We start from the raw sequence: 20,298 nt of genomic DNA, 5'->3' as shown, positions 1-20,298 counted from the left end.
CAGGTGCAGCCTCCACTCACAAACAGAGAACAGAGGCCAAGGCTTTGTAAGCACTTTGGCTCAAAGTGTGTGCATGGGACGTGGATGACAGAGCCGGGAAGCAATTCAGTTCTCCCAGAGCCTGAGCAGGTGGCCCTAACTATTAGGTTAGCTTTCATCTTCCAGAATTAAAGGCCTGGCATGGTCCAGCCCTATTCTTCACTAAGCCTCAGGTGCAGTCTTCTGCTGGATCCATGTATGCCAGCAGCAATTTCAGTTTCTTTTTCTTACAATGAATTAGAGAGGTGAAAGGGAAATAAAGTACAATCTCACGTGCCTGGACATATGTTTACCGATGAGGCTTCAGGACGGCCGCCTATCACAGTGTCTTGCCTCTTCTGAAACAGTGGGTGCTGGTCCCTGCCTGTGCCAGGACTGTGATTTATTGCAGCTGTGTGCCGTCCTATGGTCTAAAGAGGGTCCCTCATCATTCTGCCTGAAGAAGGTCCTTGTAAATGACAAAAGTTGTTGAGAACATGATGCACTCACTGTTCTCCTCTCCAGTGACATTTCTTTACATAAGCAGCTGAATAGCAAAACATATCAGCGTTCATTACTAATTTTGTTATTTATAGTGAGCTGCCACAGATGGAGACGGCAGCACCATTCTATCTTTAGGGCGTAGTGCCTGCCCGTCCATACAGACAATTGGTAATTAGGACAAGAACAATTTGTTTATCTGTTCTGAAACTTAAATAAATAGGAGAGCCATTTATTTGTCAAAATTCAACTCATTCCCACTACCAGATCTCCAGCTTAACCGCTTAATGAATAGAGCTCATCGCTTCAAGCATTTAGGTAAAGACAAAAGTGTCTTTTAAAAGAATCCCCAATAAGAAAATGAAACAAAATGCAACCAAAAATAACAGGTTATGTATTTAATGGATAGCATTTAGGTCACAAGAGTCAGGAGCGTACAAGATGGAGGTGTAGAAATTAATCAACCAATACACTGGGGAGGTATGATGTATATCCCAGATACTCCTGGCACATACACTTCCTACCAGTCCAGCCACCCAGCTCTAAGCCGATAGCTCCAAGTAAATCTTTGCATAAGCATTAAACTGGGGAATAGAAGGCAGAGAGGATACTTGCAGTTCTCCCAGTAAAATCTCACATGTGTGCTAAGATGCACTTGCATGGCTCAGATGGCAGGACCCTGCCCAATGTAAACACCACACAAGCCAGGGGGAAGACATGACATAATTTTTTCTATTTTTATTGCTGATTCCAACCCTTCTTTGTTTTCTTTTATTCCCTGAAATTACACCCTGAAACTAAGAGAAGAGAGGAAGAGGCTTTATGAATAGAGGGACTTTGTGAGTTGTACCCAAGGGTCGGCCCCTCTTCTCTCTCTCCTTCCCCCATCACTGCTGGTGGGAGGGGAATGGAAGCTGCTGAAGGATTGCTCACACTCACTTTGAAGGCCAAACCAGTCTGTGTCGAAAAAAGCAAACCACCCTTGTCTTTCTCACAATTCTGATGTTTTCAGCCTCTGAAAGTGTACTCTCAGTCAAGTTTACAGGTGCAGATTTTTTTTTTTACATACGAATATGCGCACACCTAAGTATAGGAGCTTTTCCAGCAACAGGGAAAAAAAAGGGAAGGTTTTAGAGGTTACTGTATCAGGCATTTAAAGTGTGTCAGATCTGAGGAATTCTGCCTGGCCTCTATTTCCAATCATATGGGTACCAGTGAAAGCCTATTTGCTTATTGTTCTACCACCTGGACAATCTTTATTTGACTTTTTTATCCTCCTATCAGCAACCAGGAATGGAGTACAAGCTACTAAATAAGACTGTTTCAAATACAATGGCTGGAAAGAAATAATTAATGGGGTGCCCCTGCTTTTATCTTTCAGCTCACAACTCCGAATTTCCCTGTGGTGGTCAAGCTGGGACACGCTCATGCTGGAATGGGCAAGGTAAGTAAGAGAAAAAATGTGTGTAACTCAGGAAACATATATATTTGTGACACAGCATCCCTGTGATCCTCTACAGTGTGGCCAGACAGTGAAGGGGTTAAACCTCCCCACAGCCTATCTGGGTTGCACTGGCTGTTCCTGTGGGAGAAAAGGCCTTTTTCCACTGTCACGCACTTGGAGACAGACAGTGGTATTGGGTTGGAGGCTGTCTGGGATGCGGGAAGGGGGGTTGTGAAGAGTGGGGGAAAAGCTGGCTGGGCTGAAGTCATTAGGCTTGTCTTTTATATGTTTTTCTCCTCTCCTGAAAGAGGTAATGTTGTTTATTCAAGTACCTGTAATGTGCAGCTACACCCCATAGCTCTCACAATGAGGAGCAGTGGCGCTGGTCTTTTTGAGTGCATTATGATTATTCAATAAAACAGGAGCCCTTCAGTTATTTTTTTCCTCCTTGCAAGGAAGAACAAGACTTTACAAAGCAGAGTGGCTGGTTGCCTGCCAAGGAATCCTGAAAAACAGTTCACTCCCCAGAAGGACCTGTTTGTTTTTCCCAGGCTCTCTGGGATCTTTATTCCCCCAATGAATTAGCAGCCCCTGTTTCTTTGGGGTGACTGGTCTCCCCTTTCAGCGAGGCATCTCCAGAACATTCCTGCTGCACTTTAGCCTCCTCTTTCTCACATATACCTTTTAAAAAAGCATCCTCTATGTGTCTAAAACCTGATTTGTTCAAATTTAGGAATTTCTGATGTATCATCTCTGAATCCAAATGGGTGGTACATGAACTTCATAACTGATAGCCCTGTCACAGTGCTCTCCTAGAGTAGATAGACCTGCCAGCCTCACACTTTGCCTGGAAGTTATACATAGGTACACCAAACTGGAACTTGGTACACCTTGTTTGCTTGAACTCTGGAAACACAAGCCCTTTCTGGCTTCCTGAGTCACAAATGGAAGCTCTCATAATCTGTCTTGCTTTAGTTGTAATGTTCCCCTGTCAGTATGGTAGCTACCAGAGAGGAAGTGGGCACACGTCCCCTGGCCAGTGGTGAAGCTGGCTTTCAGCATCACAAAGCAAGTATTTAAATAAGCAAGAAATGTTTGTTAAAATCTCAGTGCTGCATATGTTGAACAGGCAGAGGTGTCATTGAATTAGAGTACACACAGACAGCCTAGAACTGCTTGTAGAGCCAGCCACTGAATGTGTCCTTAGGAAGGATTTCATTAGCAGACAAACCAGGAGGAAGAAACCTCTTTCTGAGGAAAGGCTTCAAGTTTCTTGAGACCCTGGAATCCCAGATCTCTCTGACTGCTCTGCAATTTCACCTGTAATATAGGGAAAGCTTAATCTGTCTCTCTTGCGCACGAAGCACCCTTGGTGGCTGCATAAATGACAGCCAAACCAAAGAGTAGTACCCCCATCTTTATAGCATATCCAGGCAAAACTCTCAGCAGAATATTTAGTTATTTTCTTCTCAACTAGACACTAGATCTTCTTCCACCTTTGACTTTCCCTCCCAATTTATTCTTTAATGATGCTGATTTTTGCCATCACAAGTTAAAGGGGAAGAGAGATTCTATTCAAATTCCAGGCACAATTACATGAAATGGTATGAGGAGGGTACATAGCAAGTCATTCCAGATGAAGATAGGCTGACAGCCAGCATCTTAAAGAATTGGTCTGAGGCCGAATTTACTTCAGCCCATTGTGAAACTAAGGACTGCTAGCAAAGTCTGGATGTGGATCTGGGTACACGGTTTCAACACTGCACTGTTCAGTAGATGGGAAAGGTACAGGAAGGAAGGGTTGTTGACCTTATGGTTTTAGTTTGGGCCCTTCTCCAGCCACAGGCATCCTGAAGGAAAGTTGACACTGATTGAATTAGTCTTCTTGAAGTACGCATTTCATTGCATAGAGCAAAGAGGAGAGGAGAGGAGAGGAGAGGAGAGGAGAGGAGAGGAGAGGAGAGGAGAGGAGAGGAGAGGAGAGGAGAGGAGAGGAGAGGAGAGGAGAGGAGAGGAGAGGAGAGGAGAGGAGAGGAGAGGAGAGGAGAGGAGAGGAGAGGAGAGGAGAGGAGAGGAGAGGAAAGGAAAGGAAAGGAAAGGAAAGGAAAGGAAAGGAAAGGAAAGGAAAGGAAAGGAAAGGAAAGGAAAGGAAAGGAAAGGAAAGGAAAGGAAAGGAAAGGAAAGGAAAGGAAAGGAAAGGAAAGGGGAGAGAAGAGAAGAGAAGAGAAGAGAAGAGAAGAGAAGAGAAGAGAAGAGAAGAGAAGAGAAGAGAAGAGAAGAGAAAAAAGAGAAAAAAGAGAAAAGAGAAAAGAGAAAAGAGAAAAGAGAAAAGAGAAAAGAGAAAAGAGAAAAGAGAAAAGAGAAGAGCTCAGTTGGTTTAAAAGACAAATATCAGAAATTTGTTTCATGGTGTTTTTAAGACAGTAGTGTTCAAGCCCAAATGGGACTAATAGAAGGAAACTAGAGAAAATGTCACAAGAAATACAGATAAGCAGAATTATGGGTATACTGGAAAAGTAACACCTATAGGTAAAACAAAAGCATAAAACCAACTCAAATTAAGTAATTCAGAAGAGGAAAATTTCCAGCAAACATAATGGTGGTTTTAATCATCATCATCATATAAAAGCAATAAAAAGCAATGATAAGGAGATTACAGATACCTAAAGGGTTTCCTTGCATTGGTCTTCAGAAGTAGAGATGATAGGAGGAAATAGCAGGTCTTTAGCTGTAAAACATATGTAATATGAGAAAAGAGAGGTTTGCTTTTTGGTTTAGATGAATGTAAGAAAGTAAATGTTTATAAAGCATCTGCATCAGGTCTTGTTTTGCATAAAAGCAGTGGCTGAAGAAACAAAAGATAAAATAACCAACCTATTAGCCCAAGTATATATGTGAGTATTAGAAATAGTAGTTTCTGCACCAATGGCAAGATAGCGAGCCATGTAATGGGTGCTGTAATGGGCGCTTCAAAGGATGTGAGCATTCAGATTGCAATCTCATTACTAGCAGATATTGCCAAGGAAGTACTTAAATTTTTCTTGTTATTAATGATAAAATCACATGTAATGGGGCACACTAAGATTTAGAAGAGTGAGCAAAGATGGGAAGTCCAGACATTATTATTCTTTATTTGCACTGAGGCAATGGCTGGGAGCCAGAAAAACTCTGGACATTGAAAAGGCCTCTTCCCCAAAGAGCTCCACTATGGACTTGCAAGGAGATTTGTGTCATTCAGAGTTCTTCTTGTGTTACAGACCAGGGGGAGTATAATGATTACCTGATACCTATTGCTAATTCGTGTTCATAAGGCTCTTGGCACTAAAAGAAGGGCTGAGTGTTTATTATTTTGCAATAATGACTAGAAATAACACAATTATAATAGTCACACTTTCATTTTCACATGTGTTTTGTTTTCATAACATTTTAACCGAATTCACTGACCACATTTTTTAATCAAAGGCTTGAACAGAGAATTCTCAAGGCTGAAATTAAAAATAACCATGCTGGCGCTTGTAAGATGCTCTATTGACTGTCCTGAGCTGGGAAGAGGAACAGTTAGTATTCAAGATCAGACCCAAAAGGTCTGTTAGTGATAGAAATGCTCCTGCCAAGTGATGCATGTAAGCTGCAGGTGGAGATGAAGAAAACAAATTTGCAATAAAAGGCATCTTTTGACATTTCTGTCAAGAAATCCAGAAACAACAGCCTTGCTATTGACTTGAGCAGAGACACCAGGAATAGCTTCCACTCAGAGAGACAAAGGGGCCCCAGGCAATCTTCTCATCTGAAAATGGGGCACGTCTCTCAGCCCCTCCCATGGCCATTATTATGCCCCTTCCATAATTCGATGTCACTTCATATTTTGCAGGCACTGGAAGATCACAAGAAGGGCTCTGTGTGCTGCGGGTCCAATATAGTAGTATTGATACAAATAAAATATCTGTAGAAACACTGCTTAGAAAATAAGCTACAATGAAGTCAGCAGAGAAAGACCTGTCTCATGTTGTATTTAGTTTGCCCAGGCTCATGAGGTCAACAGTGTTCAAGTACTCTTCCAGGCAAAACATGGATGGAGACTGAGAGGTGTCCTTCTTGGTGCAGAACTGAACTATTGTTCACTCAGCAGCTATTAAGGGGCCAGGGCATTTTTAAGTATTGTGCAGTTTGAGCCTACCTACCCCCGAAGTAATTGAGGGTCTCTCTTGAATGGGGTGAGCACTAGAGTGAGAAAATAATGACACTTCTTCCTGACTCCGGATCTCATAATGCCAGAGCCCATGGAAAAGAATAAAGCCCTGAGTGTTTTAATATCTGCCATTTGTGTGCTAACATGACCCAAAAGTGCCCTAGGAACAGAGCCCAGCACTGAAAATTCGCTCAAAGAGACTCTTCACCTCTTACTGATCAGATCATGAGAAGGAAACAACTGCCAGATCTGCAAAGAGAGGAAAAACAGTATCTGTTCACGTGACTTTATATGTACTTATATTAATTTAACAAATATATCTATATTGCTTTTACTACTTTATTTTTAGACCTCTTTAATTAGGACAGTTCAAGAGTCACCTCCTTTCCCCTCCTGCCCCATAATTATGAAAACACCTCCCCAGTACAAATCCTGGCTCCAATGAATTTCTTACATTGTAGAAGAAAAAGTTGTTGTTCATAATAATGTGGTCAGAGTTATTTTCTCTCTTACTGGATGGGAAAGACTTCTCTACTGTTTTTTTTCCCCCTGGTATAAATATAGCACAAACTAAACAGAGCCACTCTGTAATGTAAAAATACTGCAAGCTTTTTATCAGGAAGGACAGCTCGTCACCTTGTCTCTCTTGGGAATGGAAATAGAATGTTCCAAAAGTGAGAGCTTTGAAAATCCAGTGTGCTGAAGAGGAAAGGAAGGGGAAAGGGCTGCCTTGGTTTGTCAAGGAACAAATATTTTCTTTTACAGAAGACAAATAATGACCTGATATGTAACACTCACAACAGAGCAGCCCAATCACTGCATTCCCACTGACTCATGAGTGAGGAGGTACCACCCGTCTTGAAAATAGCAAAAGCATCCTTATTTCTTGCACACCACTCTGGTAGCTTTTGCTGTACACAGAAAACGGTGACTGATCCGGGCACCAGGGATCAAAACTGCCAAGACCTGAGACTGAAAGAAGCTCTTTGTTAGGCAATCACTAGGGATTTTAAGGTTTAGTGTAATAAAGGCAGTGTAGGATCTGGAAAACTTTCGTGTGAGGATAAGAAGGAAATGCAGACTCTGTTGTGTCTTTAGTATTTTGAGGTGATCCAAAGTTAGGCCTAAACTGAATGTGTATCAATTAGATTGGGTATTTTCTGAGAAGGGGAATATAATTTGAGGTAGAAGGAAAGAGAGACTCAGGAAATCCTCTGTGCAGAGCCATTCCTGAAGTCTCACTGTCCCAAAATGGTAAAGTCACTCTAGAAAGGCTAAGCACAGGTCAAGATGAACAAAAAAAGCACAAGCTTTGCATGGCCATGCCAGTTCCTCTGGAGGAAAACACTCAGATCGTGCATTTTCACAAGCCTAACAAGACTCAGTCAAACACCATGTTGCCAAGTGCCCTGACTCAGCCTTGGACACTTACCTTCCCGCTGAGCGTGCCTTTAACCCCGGTTTGGACACAGAAACTGCTTCTGAAAGCCATCTCCGAAGCGGTGTGGGTTTAACCTGTAAGGCAGAGTTAACTCTGGATGACACTCAGAGAGCCAAGGCTTAGGGCAGGTCCAGCAGACTACTATAATTATGCCACTTTGGCTGACTGACTATTTTTTCATGTGGCTACGTAACTAACAAAAGCAAAAGGGGACTGTGAGGCAATACCTTGCAGCATTTGGGCTAAAGATGAGAGAGGAGTGCTGTAGCCTTGGGACACTGTTTTCCAGGAACATCTAGGGTACACAAGAGACAGTAGATTCAGAAACTACAAGACAGAGGAAGTAGAAATTTCTACCCAGGTCCTTCACGGCAGGAACCTGTGCTCACACAGGTCTCAGGTCCCTTAGACTGCCCAGGAAATAACCACATTGGGTTTTTAACAATGCCAGGACACACTCTCCAAAATTCTGTCTTGCAGGAAGGCCTCAAAATAAGTTCCACAGCAGGGATGGGGCAGAAGTGTTTCTTCCTGATCTGTCCCTTAGATCACTCTCCAGCCAACAGCAGGAAGATCAGTGTTTTTTGGGCAGGTTGAGGTTAGGAATGGGCACCAGCTGCAGGTGGTTACATGCTATCAGCCACTGAGATGCCACCACAGGCCAAAGGGATGTTCACATCTGTGTGAGCATGTTCCCAGGGACCCAGCCAGAGTCCCCTCTTCAATACAGCAACACCGTGCTAGGGCGCAGCTGGTGCCTGGGTTAGAGAAGAGAGCCAGAAGGGAAGCAGGGACTATCCCACAGAGCTTTCTTACTCAGAAAAGGCATTTGTTAAAGTACTGGCCCAAACTCTTCCCAACAGGTCACTAAAACGCTACAGCAAACAGCAGCTGATGGCTCCAGAATTAGTCTATTGCTGCTCAAACAGCCAGCACAGCTAAGCAAACAGGCTGCTAGGGCAGGGGCTGTGTTTGCACTTGCTGTTTGCACTTCTCTATGCAGCTAATGGGATATTGCATCTATCCTAAGAAGGTTGCAAAAAGAGAGAGAGGCAGAAATGGCTTCCTGTTGCTTTCTTTCCAGCTTCTTTTCTCAGCTTCATGAATTGGCCAGCTTGCCATTTTAGAAGACAGATCTATCCCTTATTAGGTAAATTGCTAACTGTTTGCTCTAGAATGATTTTTAATAGTCCTTTCTTAAGTAATGCCCTCTGGTGTCACACTGCATCCACCCTGGCTTTGGTTATCTCTAGGGTTTTTTCTCCTGTTAGAAAAAATGGCTATTTTATTGACATATAAAAGGGTTACAAGGCAGGAGGAAATGAATTATACAAATTTTAAAAGCAGAAAGCTAATAAAATGGTGGACTTGATAGATAAGGCAGGAAAATAAATCTAATTTGACTGTAACTCGAGTGCTTCCTGTTTATGAAGTAATAATTGTACTCTGGACTAAATCAGCATTAACCCAGGACACGGCTGTTATTTTGTCAAATTTGGCTGGCTCTAACAATTAACAAACGGTGGCTCAGATTTCAGCTTTGGTGTGGTGATTGTTTTGATGCCTGGTGGGAAATAAGACTGTGATCTCCTAAAAAGGGACCTCTGTGAGGTTCTTTCTCTGAAAAGTCCATGGGAAGGGCTCTGGCACAGGCCGGGGAAGATGGCAGAGCTGTTTCCTGAGGCCTATACAGTAGGGTGGCACCGTGGGAGTCATCTTCTTCTCTTTTCATTTCTCACCTTGTGCCCTTGGTGAGTGTCCCTCCTGCTTTATTTACCCTGCCAAAAATCCTGAGGCCCATTGGAGAAAACACCTTCAAGTGCTTTCCCTCTCTTAAGATAAGGAGGGGATGGTGAAAAGAGGAAGATGTAGACTCTTCCTTTCCATAGAATGTTGTGGTTTTGAGGGAAAATACCATTTAACAAGACATACAACTCCTTTCTAGCAATAATGAATACAATCTAATTCCTATCTGGAGAGGGAAGCAGCATCCTTTCCTCTGCCTCTGGGCCAAATGTTCCTGAGCTGGGGATGCAGATGTTTCAGCAGGAGCCCAAAGACATCTATTGCACAAGAGCAGCACTTGGTTTCAGATCCCACAAATGTCCTTGTTCCAAGTAGGTCATTATATAATGGTTTTTGTCTTTTCCCCTTGCCAAGAGGGTCTGGGAGAAGATGTTGTAACGCTGTGCATCGCTTGCCCATAGTCCCTCCTGTGATCATCTCATCTGGGTGGGACTCTCTCACTTGATGTCATCCGGTCCAGCGCAGCTCTTATCTGTGAAACCAAAATATCCGGCCCCAACACAGCCTGCATTGTTCCCCCTGATATTTTGCAAGCTGTACCCAGGCTGGGGGCTCCCCCGATGTGAGATGCCCCTCTCTCTCGCTCTCCCCGCAGCCTCTGGGGCATTCCTTCCACCTTGCCCTGTCGCTCCAGGAGCAGCCAGCACAGCCATTGGCTCCACTCAAACATAGAGAGGAACCACAAAGCCCAGAACAAGGCTGCTCCTCCTGGATGACGTGCAATGGTTGTCTTTACACAGATGACTGTCTTCTTCCTCTGCTCCTTTCCTCAGCAGTCCCTAAACAGGGAGAGCACAGCCCTCACCACAGCAAAAGGGAAAAGGACTAGGGTTATTTGGCATGCTGCAAAAAGAGAAGCAAAGATCAGGTCTTTTTTCTTGTTATTCAAGTGTCTAGAAATAGTCATGGGTCAAAACTAGTTTCAGTTTTCGCCTTCCTCACAACTTGTCTGGTTCTCAAGAGCTTTTCTGCATGAGGATGTGGCTGCATCTTTGGTTTATGTCACGGCTGGCACTTACAGAAAAAACATCTAAGCAGAGTCAAACAGGTTAGCAACAAGCTTGTCTTCTGTTCTTTAGTGAAGATGGCTCCTGCCCTCTCATGGTTGAAGGCAGATACGTAAAACCACTTGTTTGTTCTTTGCGAAGAAACACCAAATACCATTGCATGCGTTTCCTTCAGCTGGCTCCACATAGTCTGGCATCATCCTCCTTTAACACACAAACTGACGCAACTGGGAAACTCTTCTGGGGCAGAGACTGGCTGGTTGTCACGAGCAAGTAGACACTTAGCAAAGCAGGGCTGCAATCCCCCACCTCGGTCTCAAAGTGTTACCAAACTACAAAGTGTTACCAAACTGCAAAGTGTAGGTAATGCATAAAGAAAGTCACTCACTTGCTCACCCTTTTCACACAGGCTTGGTCTTTTTTCCACCAATTAACCCACCCTTCCTGCATCCGTCCGGCTCTAAGGAACAAGACTTGCACGGATTTCTCTGATGCACCAAACAAGTTTTTGCTAGTAGACTGAAGGCCACAGTTGACAGCATGAATTCAGTGAAGCTGTCCACTGCATTCTCATTATCTGCTTGCTCGATTTTCCTCTCTCAAATCACAGACCTTTTGTAGAGATTTGATTGTGAGACCTTCTACTGGTTTGGTCCTTCTTTCATTTCTTTGTTAGATAAGGTACAGAAGATTTCTCATAATTGGGTACAAATCTGTAAAAAGCCAGCTTCTCAGAATTTTTCCAGCTCATAGGTCATTGCCCACTCATTTCCAAGTGCAACTCAAGTCTAACACCCAACCAGCTGTCCCACACACATTGTCCATGGCATCACGCTCACACAAAACTCCCAGAGAGTGATAGGCTCCCCTAGAGATATATTTTTCTTTCAGAGCTTGTTTCCGGATGGGAGACCTGGACCACACCTCAAAGAAAGTCTGGAGTAGGGGATAATGTGAAATTCCAGGGAACTGTAGCCTAGAGGTGGCAGACAACCAGCTCTGTTGATTTCCTGGAATTGGTGTCTATTTCCTGGCCACCCAAAATATTCTGTTTTCATCCATCCCAACACAGGAAATAGCAGTTACAATGTATGAATGAAGTAATGCACCTTAAGAGATCAAGTATTTTTTTTCTGAAGCATCATAGGGCTTGTACATGAAGAAGGATAAAGGGGTTGGTTTGCTCTGGGTTGATTTGGTCTGAGGAACTTCTCAAATCACACCATATTTGCTTCATCAGTGTGTGTTTTAACTGGCATTACACTGTTCAGGTGCAGAGATGACTTCTGCTCACAAAGTATTCCTGATCTTTTTGCACTTGTCACTTTTCCATTGAATTTTGACAATCAAGGTCAAAGTTGAGAACCAGCATGACTTCCGGGACGTGGCCAGCATAGCAGCCATGGCAAGAACCTATGCCACCACTGAGCCCTTCATTGATTCCAAGTACGACATCCGAATCCAGAAGATTGGCAGCAACTACAAGGCTTACATGTGAGTATGTGGCTATGTCAGAGTGAGATGGAGGGGAGACAGTGCTGTGGATGTGATTCAGTCAGTGTCTGCTCTGGGCAGGAGTAGGAAGCTGACTTAATATCCTCAAAGAATAGTCCTACTGTTCTCCTCCCACCTCTGAACCCAGATCTCTCATCTATCCATCATCTTCTCCATTACTCACGGTCAGCTCATTGTCTCTGGAAAGTAAATCTCTCCCTACCTGTTTCTGAGAACCAGTTAGTTCCCACTATAGTAACTGTGCTCTGCCATCACCTATTACTTCTCCCTCCTGTTGCCAAAAGACTCACCTTTCCCAGCAAAATCCTCCAGCTCCCAGTACCCTCTTCCCACCTGGGGAAGACAATCAAAAAGATTGAGATAACTGCAACTCATGGAGTCCTATGCTGTCCAACACCTCATCCTCTCCTCAGCTGGAGATCACAGTGCTGCAATCACACGAGGATACATGGAGCACTCAGCACCAGGCATGAACAACTTCAGCATGTCCACTGTGAGCATTTTGCATGTGTGCTCCTTGAAGTGCACAAAGGTGGGAAAGTAGAAGGAGACACATTTCTGTGGGTGTCTCAAAGCTCCTCTCTACTGGTATGTTTAAAAATACCAAAAAGCATTCAGCCAAACTTTTGTAGTTGTCAAGCTCAATTAAAGATGTAGCCACTTAAGTCAGTAAGACACCTGTTTCTTCTTTCTGCAGACTAGCAGATGAGAAAAGCCAAATATCACTACTTCCCCAGAAGGTCCTTATCCAGACACAAAATTCTGGACAAGTAGACAGCTCCAGCAGTACATTCTTCAGGTCAACAGATAAATTTCACATGCAACCTAACACCCGCAACACTGTGAGTTTAGAGTTCATGTTTACAAAACCCCAGGCCATAGTTCTGGTGAAAGACAGTTAAATGAGATAATCAAACATATCCAATGGCATATTTTTCACCTCTAGCTGCCTAGAATTACCAGTTGGGTCCCTAGCACAACTGTGTTTAAGTAAACCAGATAACAACTGAGCCACATTCTTTGTGGGAAGAACTTGTGGTACACTCAGCTATTTCATGTGAACTTGGTGAGAGAAAATTTGTTTTAAATCCAATTAGGTCAACAATAGCACAGTTGCCTAACATTACATTAACATCTCTGGGAGCCTGGCTCAAACTGGACAAAGGAAGGAAGGTTTAAAATATCAATTAAAATTCCCTATTCCTGCCAACCTACCCAGCCTTGGCTCCAGAGCCTGCTCCCAGATGGCCTCTGAGTGAAACGAAGGCCCAGTTAGCCTGACCATATACTCTCCCCGTGTATTATTTGCACTCACCACGGGCTCCTCCAGGCAGGGATCAGAAACAACACCAGATGACTGAGGAAAGCAAGCAGTCATACTAGGAGCTAATCCCACTTGGGAATGATGCTGCGCAAACAATTGTTTGCTAAATGAAAACAGCCATGAACGGGAAACACCTTAATGCAAAATGAAGCTCATTAGAAAAGAAAGCAAACAGCAAAATCCACCAAATGACTTGCTAACTCGGAAAGTTGACAATCTCTCTCAGTACTGAGAGAGCCATTTATGGACATCAGCCTGGGAGAGCGGTAGGGTCAGCCCCATTGGGGTCTGTTACTTCTATCCCAGCACCAGATAGAATAGAAGGTTATATTGATGGTATAAATAAATCCTTACTATGTCCAAGGACAGCAGTAAAAGCACCTAAAATATCAGAGTTCTCACTGGTGTCTCAAACAGGAGACTCAAAATCATGAGTCATGCTAACACATTTCAGCCTAAAGGCAATTACAGCATCTGCAGTAGAGTCATACTAAGTGAGTTGCTTTGATCTATGAGCCATGGGATCTACTCAGTATTTTCATATATTAACCCACACGTATGGACTTTAAAAGCTCCCTTCCTTCTGAGAAAAAGCTATGTACCAAAATTCTCCAGAATATGTTTACTTTCCAGAGGGAGGATGCTGCAGGGTGACTCATGCATTCCTCACAGCCCCAGATGTTCTATGCACTTCCTTCCAGCCCATGACCCAAGGCTTGAGTTCAGTTTCCCATTGACTTTGGTGCAGTGACTCCAGATTCACACTACTAACAAACACCTACTTAGCCCATGCCTCTGGCCAGTCTCAAAACAGCAGATAAGAAACATGTGATACATGCCTAAAATTCCACTAAATGCATTTGACTGTCATTGTAATACTGGTTAAGAGAACACAAATACTGCTCACATGGCAGGGGAAATGGGGCCAGAAAAATACCCTTGTCCCAAGGAGGGGCAAACAAAGGCGTCATTTCCAGTTAAGACTGAAGTGTTGTTCCCTTTGAATGAAATCAGCAGCCGATGACTTTCTGGGGTGGGATATTTCTTGCCACCAGCTCTTAGTAAAGGGTAATATCCTTTCCTTTCTAGTTTCATAGGTGTGACTCCTGATCTTGTCACCTCAAATGCAGTTCAATGTGCTCTGCAAGAAATACAACTTCAGCTGTGTCTAAACCAGAGCTACTTTCAGATTGAAATGGCCCAGCTAGGAGTTGGTCAGTATAGGACACGAATTGCCCATGATCTGCTAGTCTGCCCCGTTTTCCTAAGCAATGCTTAAGGTGTCTTGGTCACAAATCTGCTTCATAATTGATCCATAAAAGCCTCGTGTCATTTCCTTTAAGGTACTAACTATATACTGTTGTGCTCCCCTGATGTTTAGGATGATTGGAAGCACTTTGACTTTTAATCCTTGAGAGAAATGATCCTTATAGAAAGATTTTTGTTTTCAGTCTCCTCTTCCACTTCAGGTTGAATACAAAAAGGGAAAGAAGAAAGAAGAAGGAGACTTTGGTGACACACTTGACACCTGAACTGCTCAGACAGGCGCTATGGCGTAGGGATTTGGTAACTGGTCTAGAGAACTTCAAACAAAGCTTTTCTGTTTAAAAATAGAAAAATTCCCTAATTAGGAAAGTTAGAGATAGAACTGAGAGAAGTATGTTGTATCTTATGCCCAATATTGGCTGGAGATGGATAGGCATGAACAAGTCAAGCCAATCAGCTCAACAGCTAGAGCAGAGTTCTTATTTTGTAAGCTTTCCCACATCCAATTTCTTTGTACAGCTGTGGTTTGGTTTTCTTAGGGGAGTCACAGCTGCTTACATTTGGTATGCCAGGTATATTTTCTATACACTGATATCCAATCATCTTGTTACTAATCAGACTCCAGGAGTTCTCATCAGTACTAACGGGCTTCTGGATGCCACCTGCCATGGCAGGGCAATTTTCTGAATCCGTTGCAGACCTGAAAAACATCTTCCTAAAATCTCATGTCAAAAGAAAAAGAGATGCTGAGGGTTGACTTTATAGGCCACCAAAGGGCTCATCATAGTCGAAGTTTGAGGAGGAATCCATTGTTTTGCTTAGAATGTAGGTCAGAAAGATGAAAGCTGGATGAAGGGAAGAAGGGACAAGAGTCAGCCATATGGAAACAGAGTTATTCAACACAATAATCATGTTCATTTGCTCCCCCTCCCCTTTAAACACAATTACAAAGACCATTTAAATTTCACAGCAGCTGCACATACCACTTCAGATGAGAAAAGGAAAAAAGATTCCAGACTGTCCCTCATCAGAGTAAAGGGGAATCAGTAGTCAGCCATAATAATCCAGGTTTAATAGTCTAACAGGACATCAGTATCACCACTGCTTCACATAGTTTTGTGAGATCAGAGTATATTTTCAACATCATGTTGAAAAGGTGAGAGAACCAGCAGTGAGGGTTCCTACAACTTCATTTTGAAGTGTTGGATCACACCTCATACCACCCTTGTAAATCTCTACCTAAATGTTCTTCATCATGGAGATGCTCTCCAGATGTCTCCTGTCAAGCTTGCTGACTTGTCCTAGTTTGCACACTATGCCAGCGTTATCTGCACAGCATTGTCACAGCAGGCTGTTCAAGGTCTGCTGTGTGCCTAAGGTCAAGAAAAGGAAGATTTTTTTTTTTTTGGAAATTAACCATCAGTTACAGCTAACGAAACTCCATTTTGTAATTATAAATTCTCCAAGTCCAGACACAGCAAGCCACAGACAGGCCAATGAAAAGTCAATGAAAAGAGAGTATAATCATATATTTCTTTGACACTAGTATACTTGAAATCAAAGCCAGGGAGACCTAGAATGTCAGAGCTGACATTTGTGAAGCTGCTCAGGCAGACAGTTGCCTGGAGAGTTGCTCTTCCATGGACAGAGTATGCTACCCATTGCAGAACACAAGGGTGATTATCCCAGAGATCTTCTAGAGATATTTCAGCTCTTTTGGTCCTGATGTATAAAGAAAGAAAGTACTCACAGATCTTGATGTGTGCTTAAGATTCCTTGGAGATTTCCCTGTCTAACTCTTCATTCAGTTTTTCATGAGTCTGAACAATATATCCTGTATGGAGCGTTGTTGAGACAAGATTTGGAAAGGCTTCTGTGAGGAAGAACCTCGCCTCATGCCCTCCTGTACAAGCATTGAGTCACAAATGAGGACTACGGTATAAGGGAGGATGGGGCAGGAGTGTATTTTCATGTTTGGGTTATGTTTTTGGTTTGTTTTCCTAGGAGGACGTCCATCTCTGGAAACTGGAAGGCAAACACGGGTTCCGCCATGCTAGAACAGATTGCAATGACAGAGAGGTAAGGAAGAGGGTTTCAAGACAGTATTAGCTATTCTCGGTTTAGAAGGGAGGAATTGTACTTTAGACTTTGGTTAATTGAGAGAACTGGTAAGTGAAGTCTCCCGGGAGGCTGGATAAAGGAGTTTAAAAGACCAAGTGTTTCCTTAAAAAAATACTAAAGGCACAAAGGCAAACTGTCCTATTTTGGAGAACAGACTGGAAGTACAGCTACAGACTGACATTGCTAAATCATTAGATCTTTAGTGAATGTAGCCACAGGAAACGAGACCAGCATGCTAAGGTCAAGCATACGAGCACAAACATGTAGGGATAAAATCAGAAAGGTCACAGCACAAAGCAAGAAGTAACAAGAAGTTATTCTAAGTACCATACTAATGAGAGACCAGCAGAGAGAAATGTTTTTCTTCTGCTGAACAGAGTTAAAAATCTGTCAGCTGAAGTGTTGAAAGGACTTTTTTACATTAGTCTCCCAAAAGCGGACAACTGTTTCAGCAAAAGTCTTCTCACTGCTGAACAGAGCAGAAGGAATTGCCTTGTGCATCTTACAGATGAAAATTTGCAGTCAATAATGCTATATTTACAAATCACTGTGGTATTTGCTACAACTGCACGACGTTGCTGACTCGTGGTAACTTAGGCTTTGCTGCAACTCCCAAACCCTATTCTGCAAACCTGCTGTCAAGTCACTTGTTCTCCATCCTATTTAAGTGGATTATTTGTAGATTCATAGAATCCATAGATGACGTGTAGACACTCATCACTGGCGAATCTGTGATTTTTTTCAGGTTATACTTCCTATTTGCCAGGATCATGACTAATTCTGCCTCTGTTCAGATTTGGGCACCACATCTGAAGAGAGATAGCAAGGAGCTGGAGAGAGCCCTAACAACAATAAAGGGAATGTTCATAGAAAAAACAATCAATCTATGAGAAAAGCATGCAAGAAGTGTTTATGTAGTTTTCCACCTTTTCCAGTTATCGGACCACTGATATTTTTCCACTTGAGGTGTAAACCCATGCATACTGAATCTATGCCTGCAGTGTAGAGGTTTCACTTTCCTCCATTAGCTGTCACAGAGCTGGAAGAAGTTGTTGACAAGTTGAATGCCACCCTGAAGATGAAAGAACTTAAAGGGCACAAGCTCTTCAGATATGTAAAAGGCTGGTAATATTAGTCACTCTTTACATTACAATATTGTGAGAAATAATGGGCTCATTTTATAGATAAGGTTCATTTTATAGATGTAGTACCACAGTTCACCACTCTAGCCTTATCCAGCCATAAGTACCACAAATCTGTGTGTCATCAGTGCATGCAACAAGGCAGGAGTGTATTGAACAGGTCTCATGAGTAGGAGCAACCTGAAGCACCTACTGTACTGAACAGGAGCCCAGAGAATTGACATATTCAGGTAATACTAGGTAAAATGGCAGTAAATCCTCTGCAAATGCTACCCCTGATCCTTATGCACAAATATGATCCCCGTTAGCAGCTCTGATCCTTCCCAGTTCTTGTCTATGGACAACAATGCTGAAGATACATAACTATCAGGGTCTCTGGCGTGGGCAACAATTCGCTGAGCCTGACTGCTGAACCCAGACACTAGGAGATGTCCCTCAGGAAGAGAGACTGTTCCCACGATGCTGCCTCTGGGTGTGGGGCCATAGCAGTGCATGAGGGGACTCACTGTGCCTCCCGTCTGGCTCACAGTGTCCATAGTTCTCCTTCTCCTTGTGCTACTGTCCTCCTCAGGCACTGTCTTCCTTTGAGGGGCCGGGGTGAACATGTTTGGTCTCTCTGTTAGGGATAAAGAGAGCATATAAGCCTTATTCTTTCTTCTTCCCACAGACATTGTGTTCTCACAAGTTGGTCATTATATTGTCAAGCTATGGGGACTCTGGCTGGCTTTAAGGATGTAAACTTGTTCTTTGGCCAGAACAGCTCTTTTCCCAGTCGCTGTAGGATCTGCAAAATGTCAGTGTTTTCATGAGACTGTGGCCTTCCCTCCCCTCTCCAAGTCTTGTCATAGTCCTGCTTACAGATCTGCTCTTCTGAGATTATTTTTTTTGAAATGGTCAGCACTGTGGCGCAGCTGCACAGGAAATAAAACCAGGCCACCTCATTCCCTCCTCGTTTACACAGTGGGGGGATGTGGCCCCCCATAATACACCTCTTGTCATTCTCTCTCCTTGTCTGACACCAGGATAGCTAAGGGGGCACCAGCTCAAGTTCTGTCCTGGGATAGAGAAAAGGGCTGCAGGCTGAATCTCTCCCTCTAACAAAGCAGTGCAAGGTCCATGTGATGGGACTTCCTGGCTAGCAGCAACATCCAGGGGACTGGGTGACAGTGCACTGAAATGGGCTGCCCAGATGAGTTGTGGAGTCTCCTTCTCTGGAGACATTCAAAACCCACCTGGACGAGTTCCTGTGTGACGTAGTCTAGGAGGTCCTGTTCTGCCAGGGGTGATGATCTTTCAAAGTCCCTTCCAGCCCTTAAGATTCTGTGATTCTGTGATAGGAGGGAGGCAGTAGACTGTAAATAAACATGAAATTGAAAGAGTAAATTGTAAAAAAGCAGGAGACACTGAGTTACAGATCAGGGAGGAGATGGCTACTCCTTGCTAAATTCTGCACTCACTTTCCGATCCTTTTCCAGCCCCAACGTGCAGAACACCTTATCAGGAGAAAGCTGCCTGCATAATGGAGGGCTTTCAGGCAAAGCCAATACAAACGCCAAGGGGCCAACACTACTGCGAGATTAAATGAGCTAAATATTTATAGCTTGGCTAAATGACAGCCAACTGGAGATCTGATGCAAATACCAAGGAGAGAAAGAAACATTTTAAGGTGGCTTTGAGGCCAGGATGGAAACAATCCAAAATGAAGGGAAATTTTAGGCAAGATTCTTTTTCTTTCCTTTGTTTTGTTCCACCACATCTCCTATGCAAGAGAGGGAGGCAAAGACCCAGCAAAGCGTATGAAGTATGCCCTGTGGTAAAAAGGGCTCTCAAATCTCCTTGTGTTCATGTGAGGCAGCAGGGCAGGTAGCTATATTTGGTAGACTACTCGATGACAGCTAATCCTAGGCCCTGGTTCTGTGGTTTTTGCAGGTACAGACTCTGGGCGGACGCCTGTGCGGAAATGTTTGGAGGTCTTGACATCTGTGCAGTCAAAGCTGTCCACAGCAAAGATGGGAAAGACTATATCATTGAGGTGAGAATCATTCATGGGTAACCTGAATGCAAGTCTCCTTTGGGAAATGTAACCTGCAACCACGCTCTCTCAGAGCTCACGTGCACCAATGTGCTTGCATATCCCTGTGTGCAAGGTCCAACTCTTCCATGCCCGACTGTACCTTCCAAGCTTCCAAACTGGCAGATATGCAGCAAGGTGTCAGAGTTGAAACATCTTAATTTCTCATTCTGGGCTGTGAAACAGAGCGACACAGACTGCTTTGCCATCCCAGTTTTCCAGCTGATAAATCCGCATAGTGCAGAACCTTACTATCACGGGACAGATGTGAAGCTGTTTTCTTATCAAGCACATAACAGGCTGTAAGTGTTGCTGGCAGCATCCCAAATTTGGTGGGTCTCAGTGCACCGGTGTCCCAGTACCACCTCTCCTAGCCTAAGCACTTGTAAAGCCAGCATCTCTCTCACAGCTGCTAATAGGGGTCAACACCATCATGAACAAACATGCTCATAT

General features: G+C 43.5%; 1 protein-coding gene across 1 annotated transcript in view; it reads left to right on the top strand.

Annotated features, from left to right (window-relative positions):
- Positions 1–20,298, top strand: part of SYN3 (synapsin III) — a 176,760-nt gene that overhangs the window by 140,726 nt on the left and 15,736 nt on the right. Inside the window, exons 6-9 of the mRNA XM_062011848.1 lie at positions 1,901–1,963; positions 11,758–11,900; positions 16,516–16,590; positions 19,704–19,806. Coding sequence (XP_061867832.1) covers positions 1,901–1,963; positions 11,758–11,900; positions 16,516–16,590; positions 19,704–19,806 — 384 coding nt within the window. The remainder of the gene's footprint in view (positions 1–1,900; positions 1,964–11,757; positions 11,901–16,515; positions 16,591–19,703; positions 19,807–20,298) is intronic.

This window comes from Colius striatus, chromosome 1 (genome assembly GCF_028858725.1).
Source record: "Colius striatus isolate bColStr4 chromosome 1, bColStr4.1.hap1, whole genome shotgun sequence".
Lineage (NCBI taxonomy): Eukaryota > Metazoa > Chordata > Aves > Coliiformes > Coliidae > Colius > Colius striatus.
The sequence above is the reverse complement of the archived record's forward strand: the minus strand, read 5'-3'. Positions and strand labels throughout refer to the sequence as shown.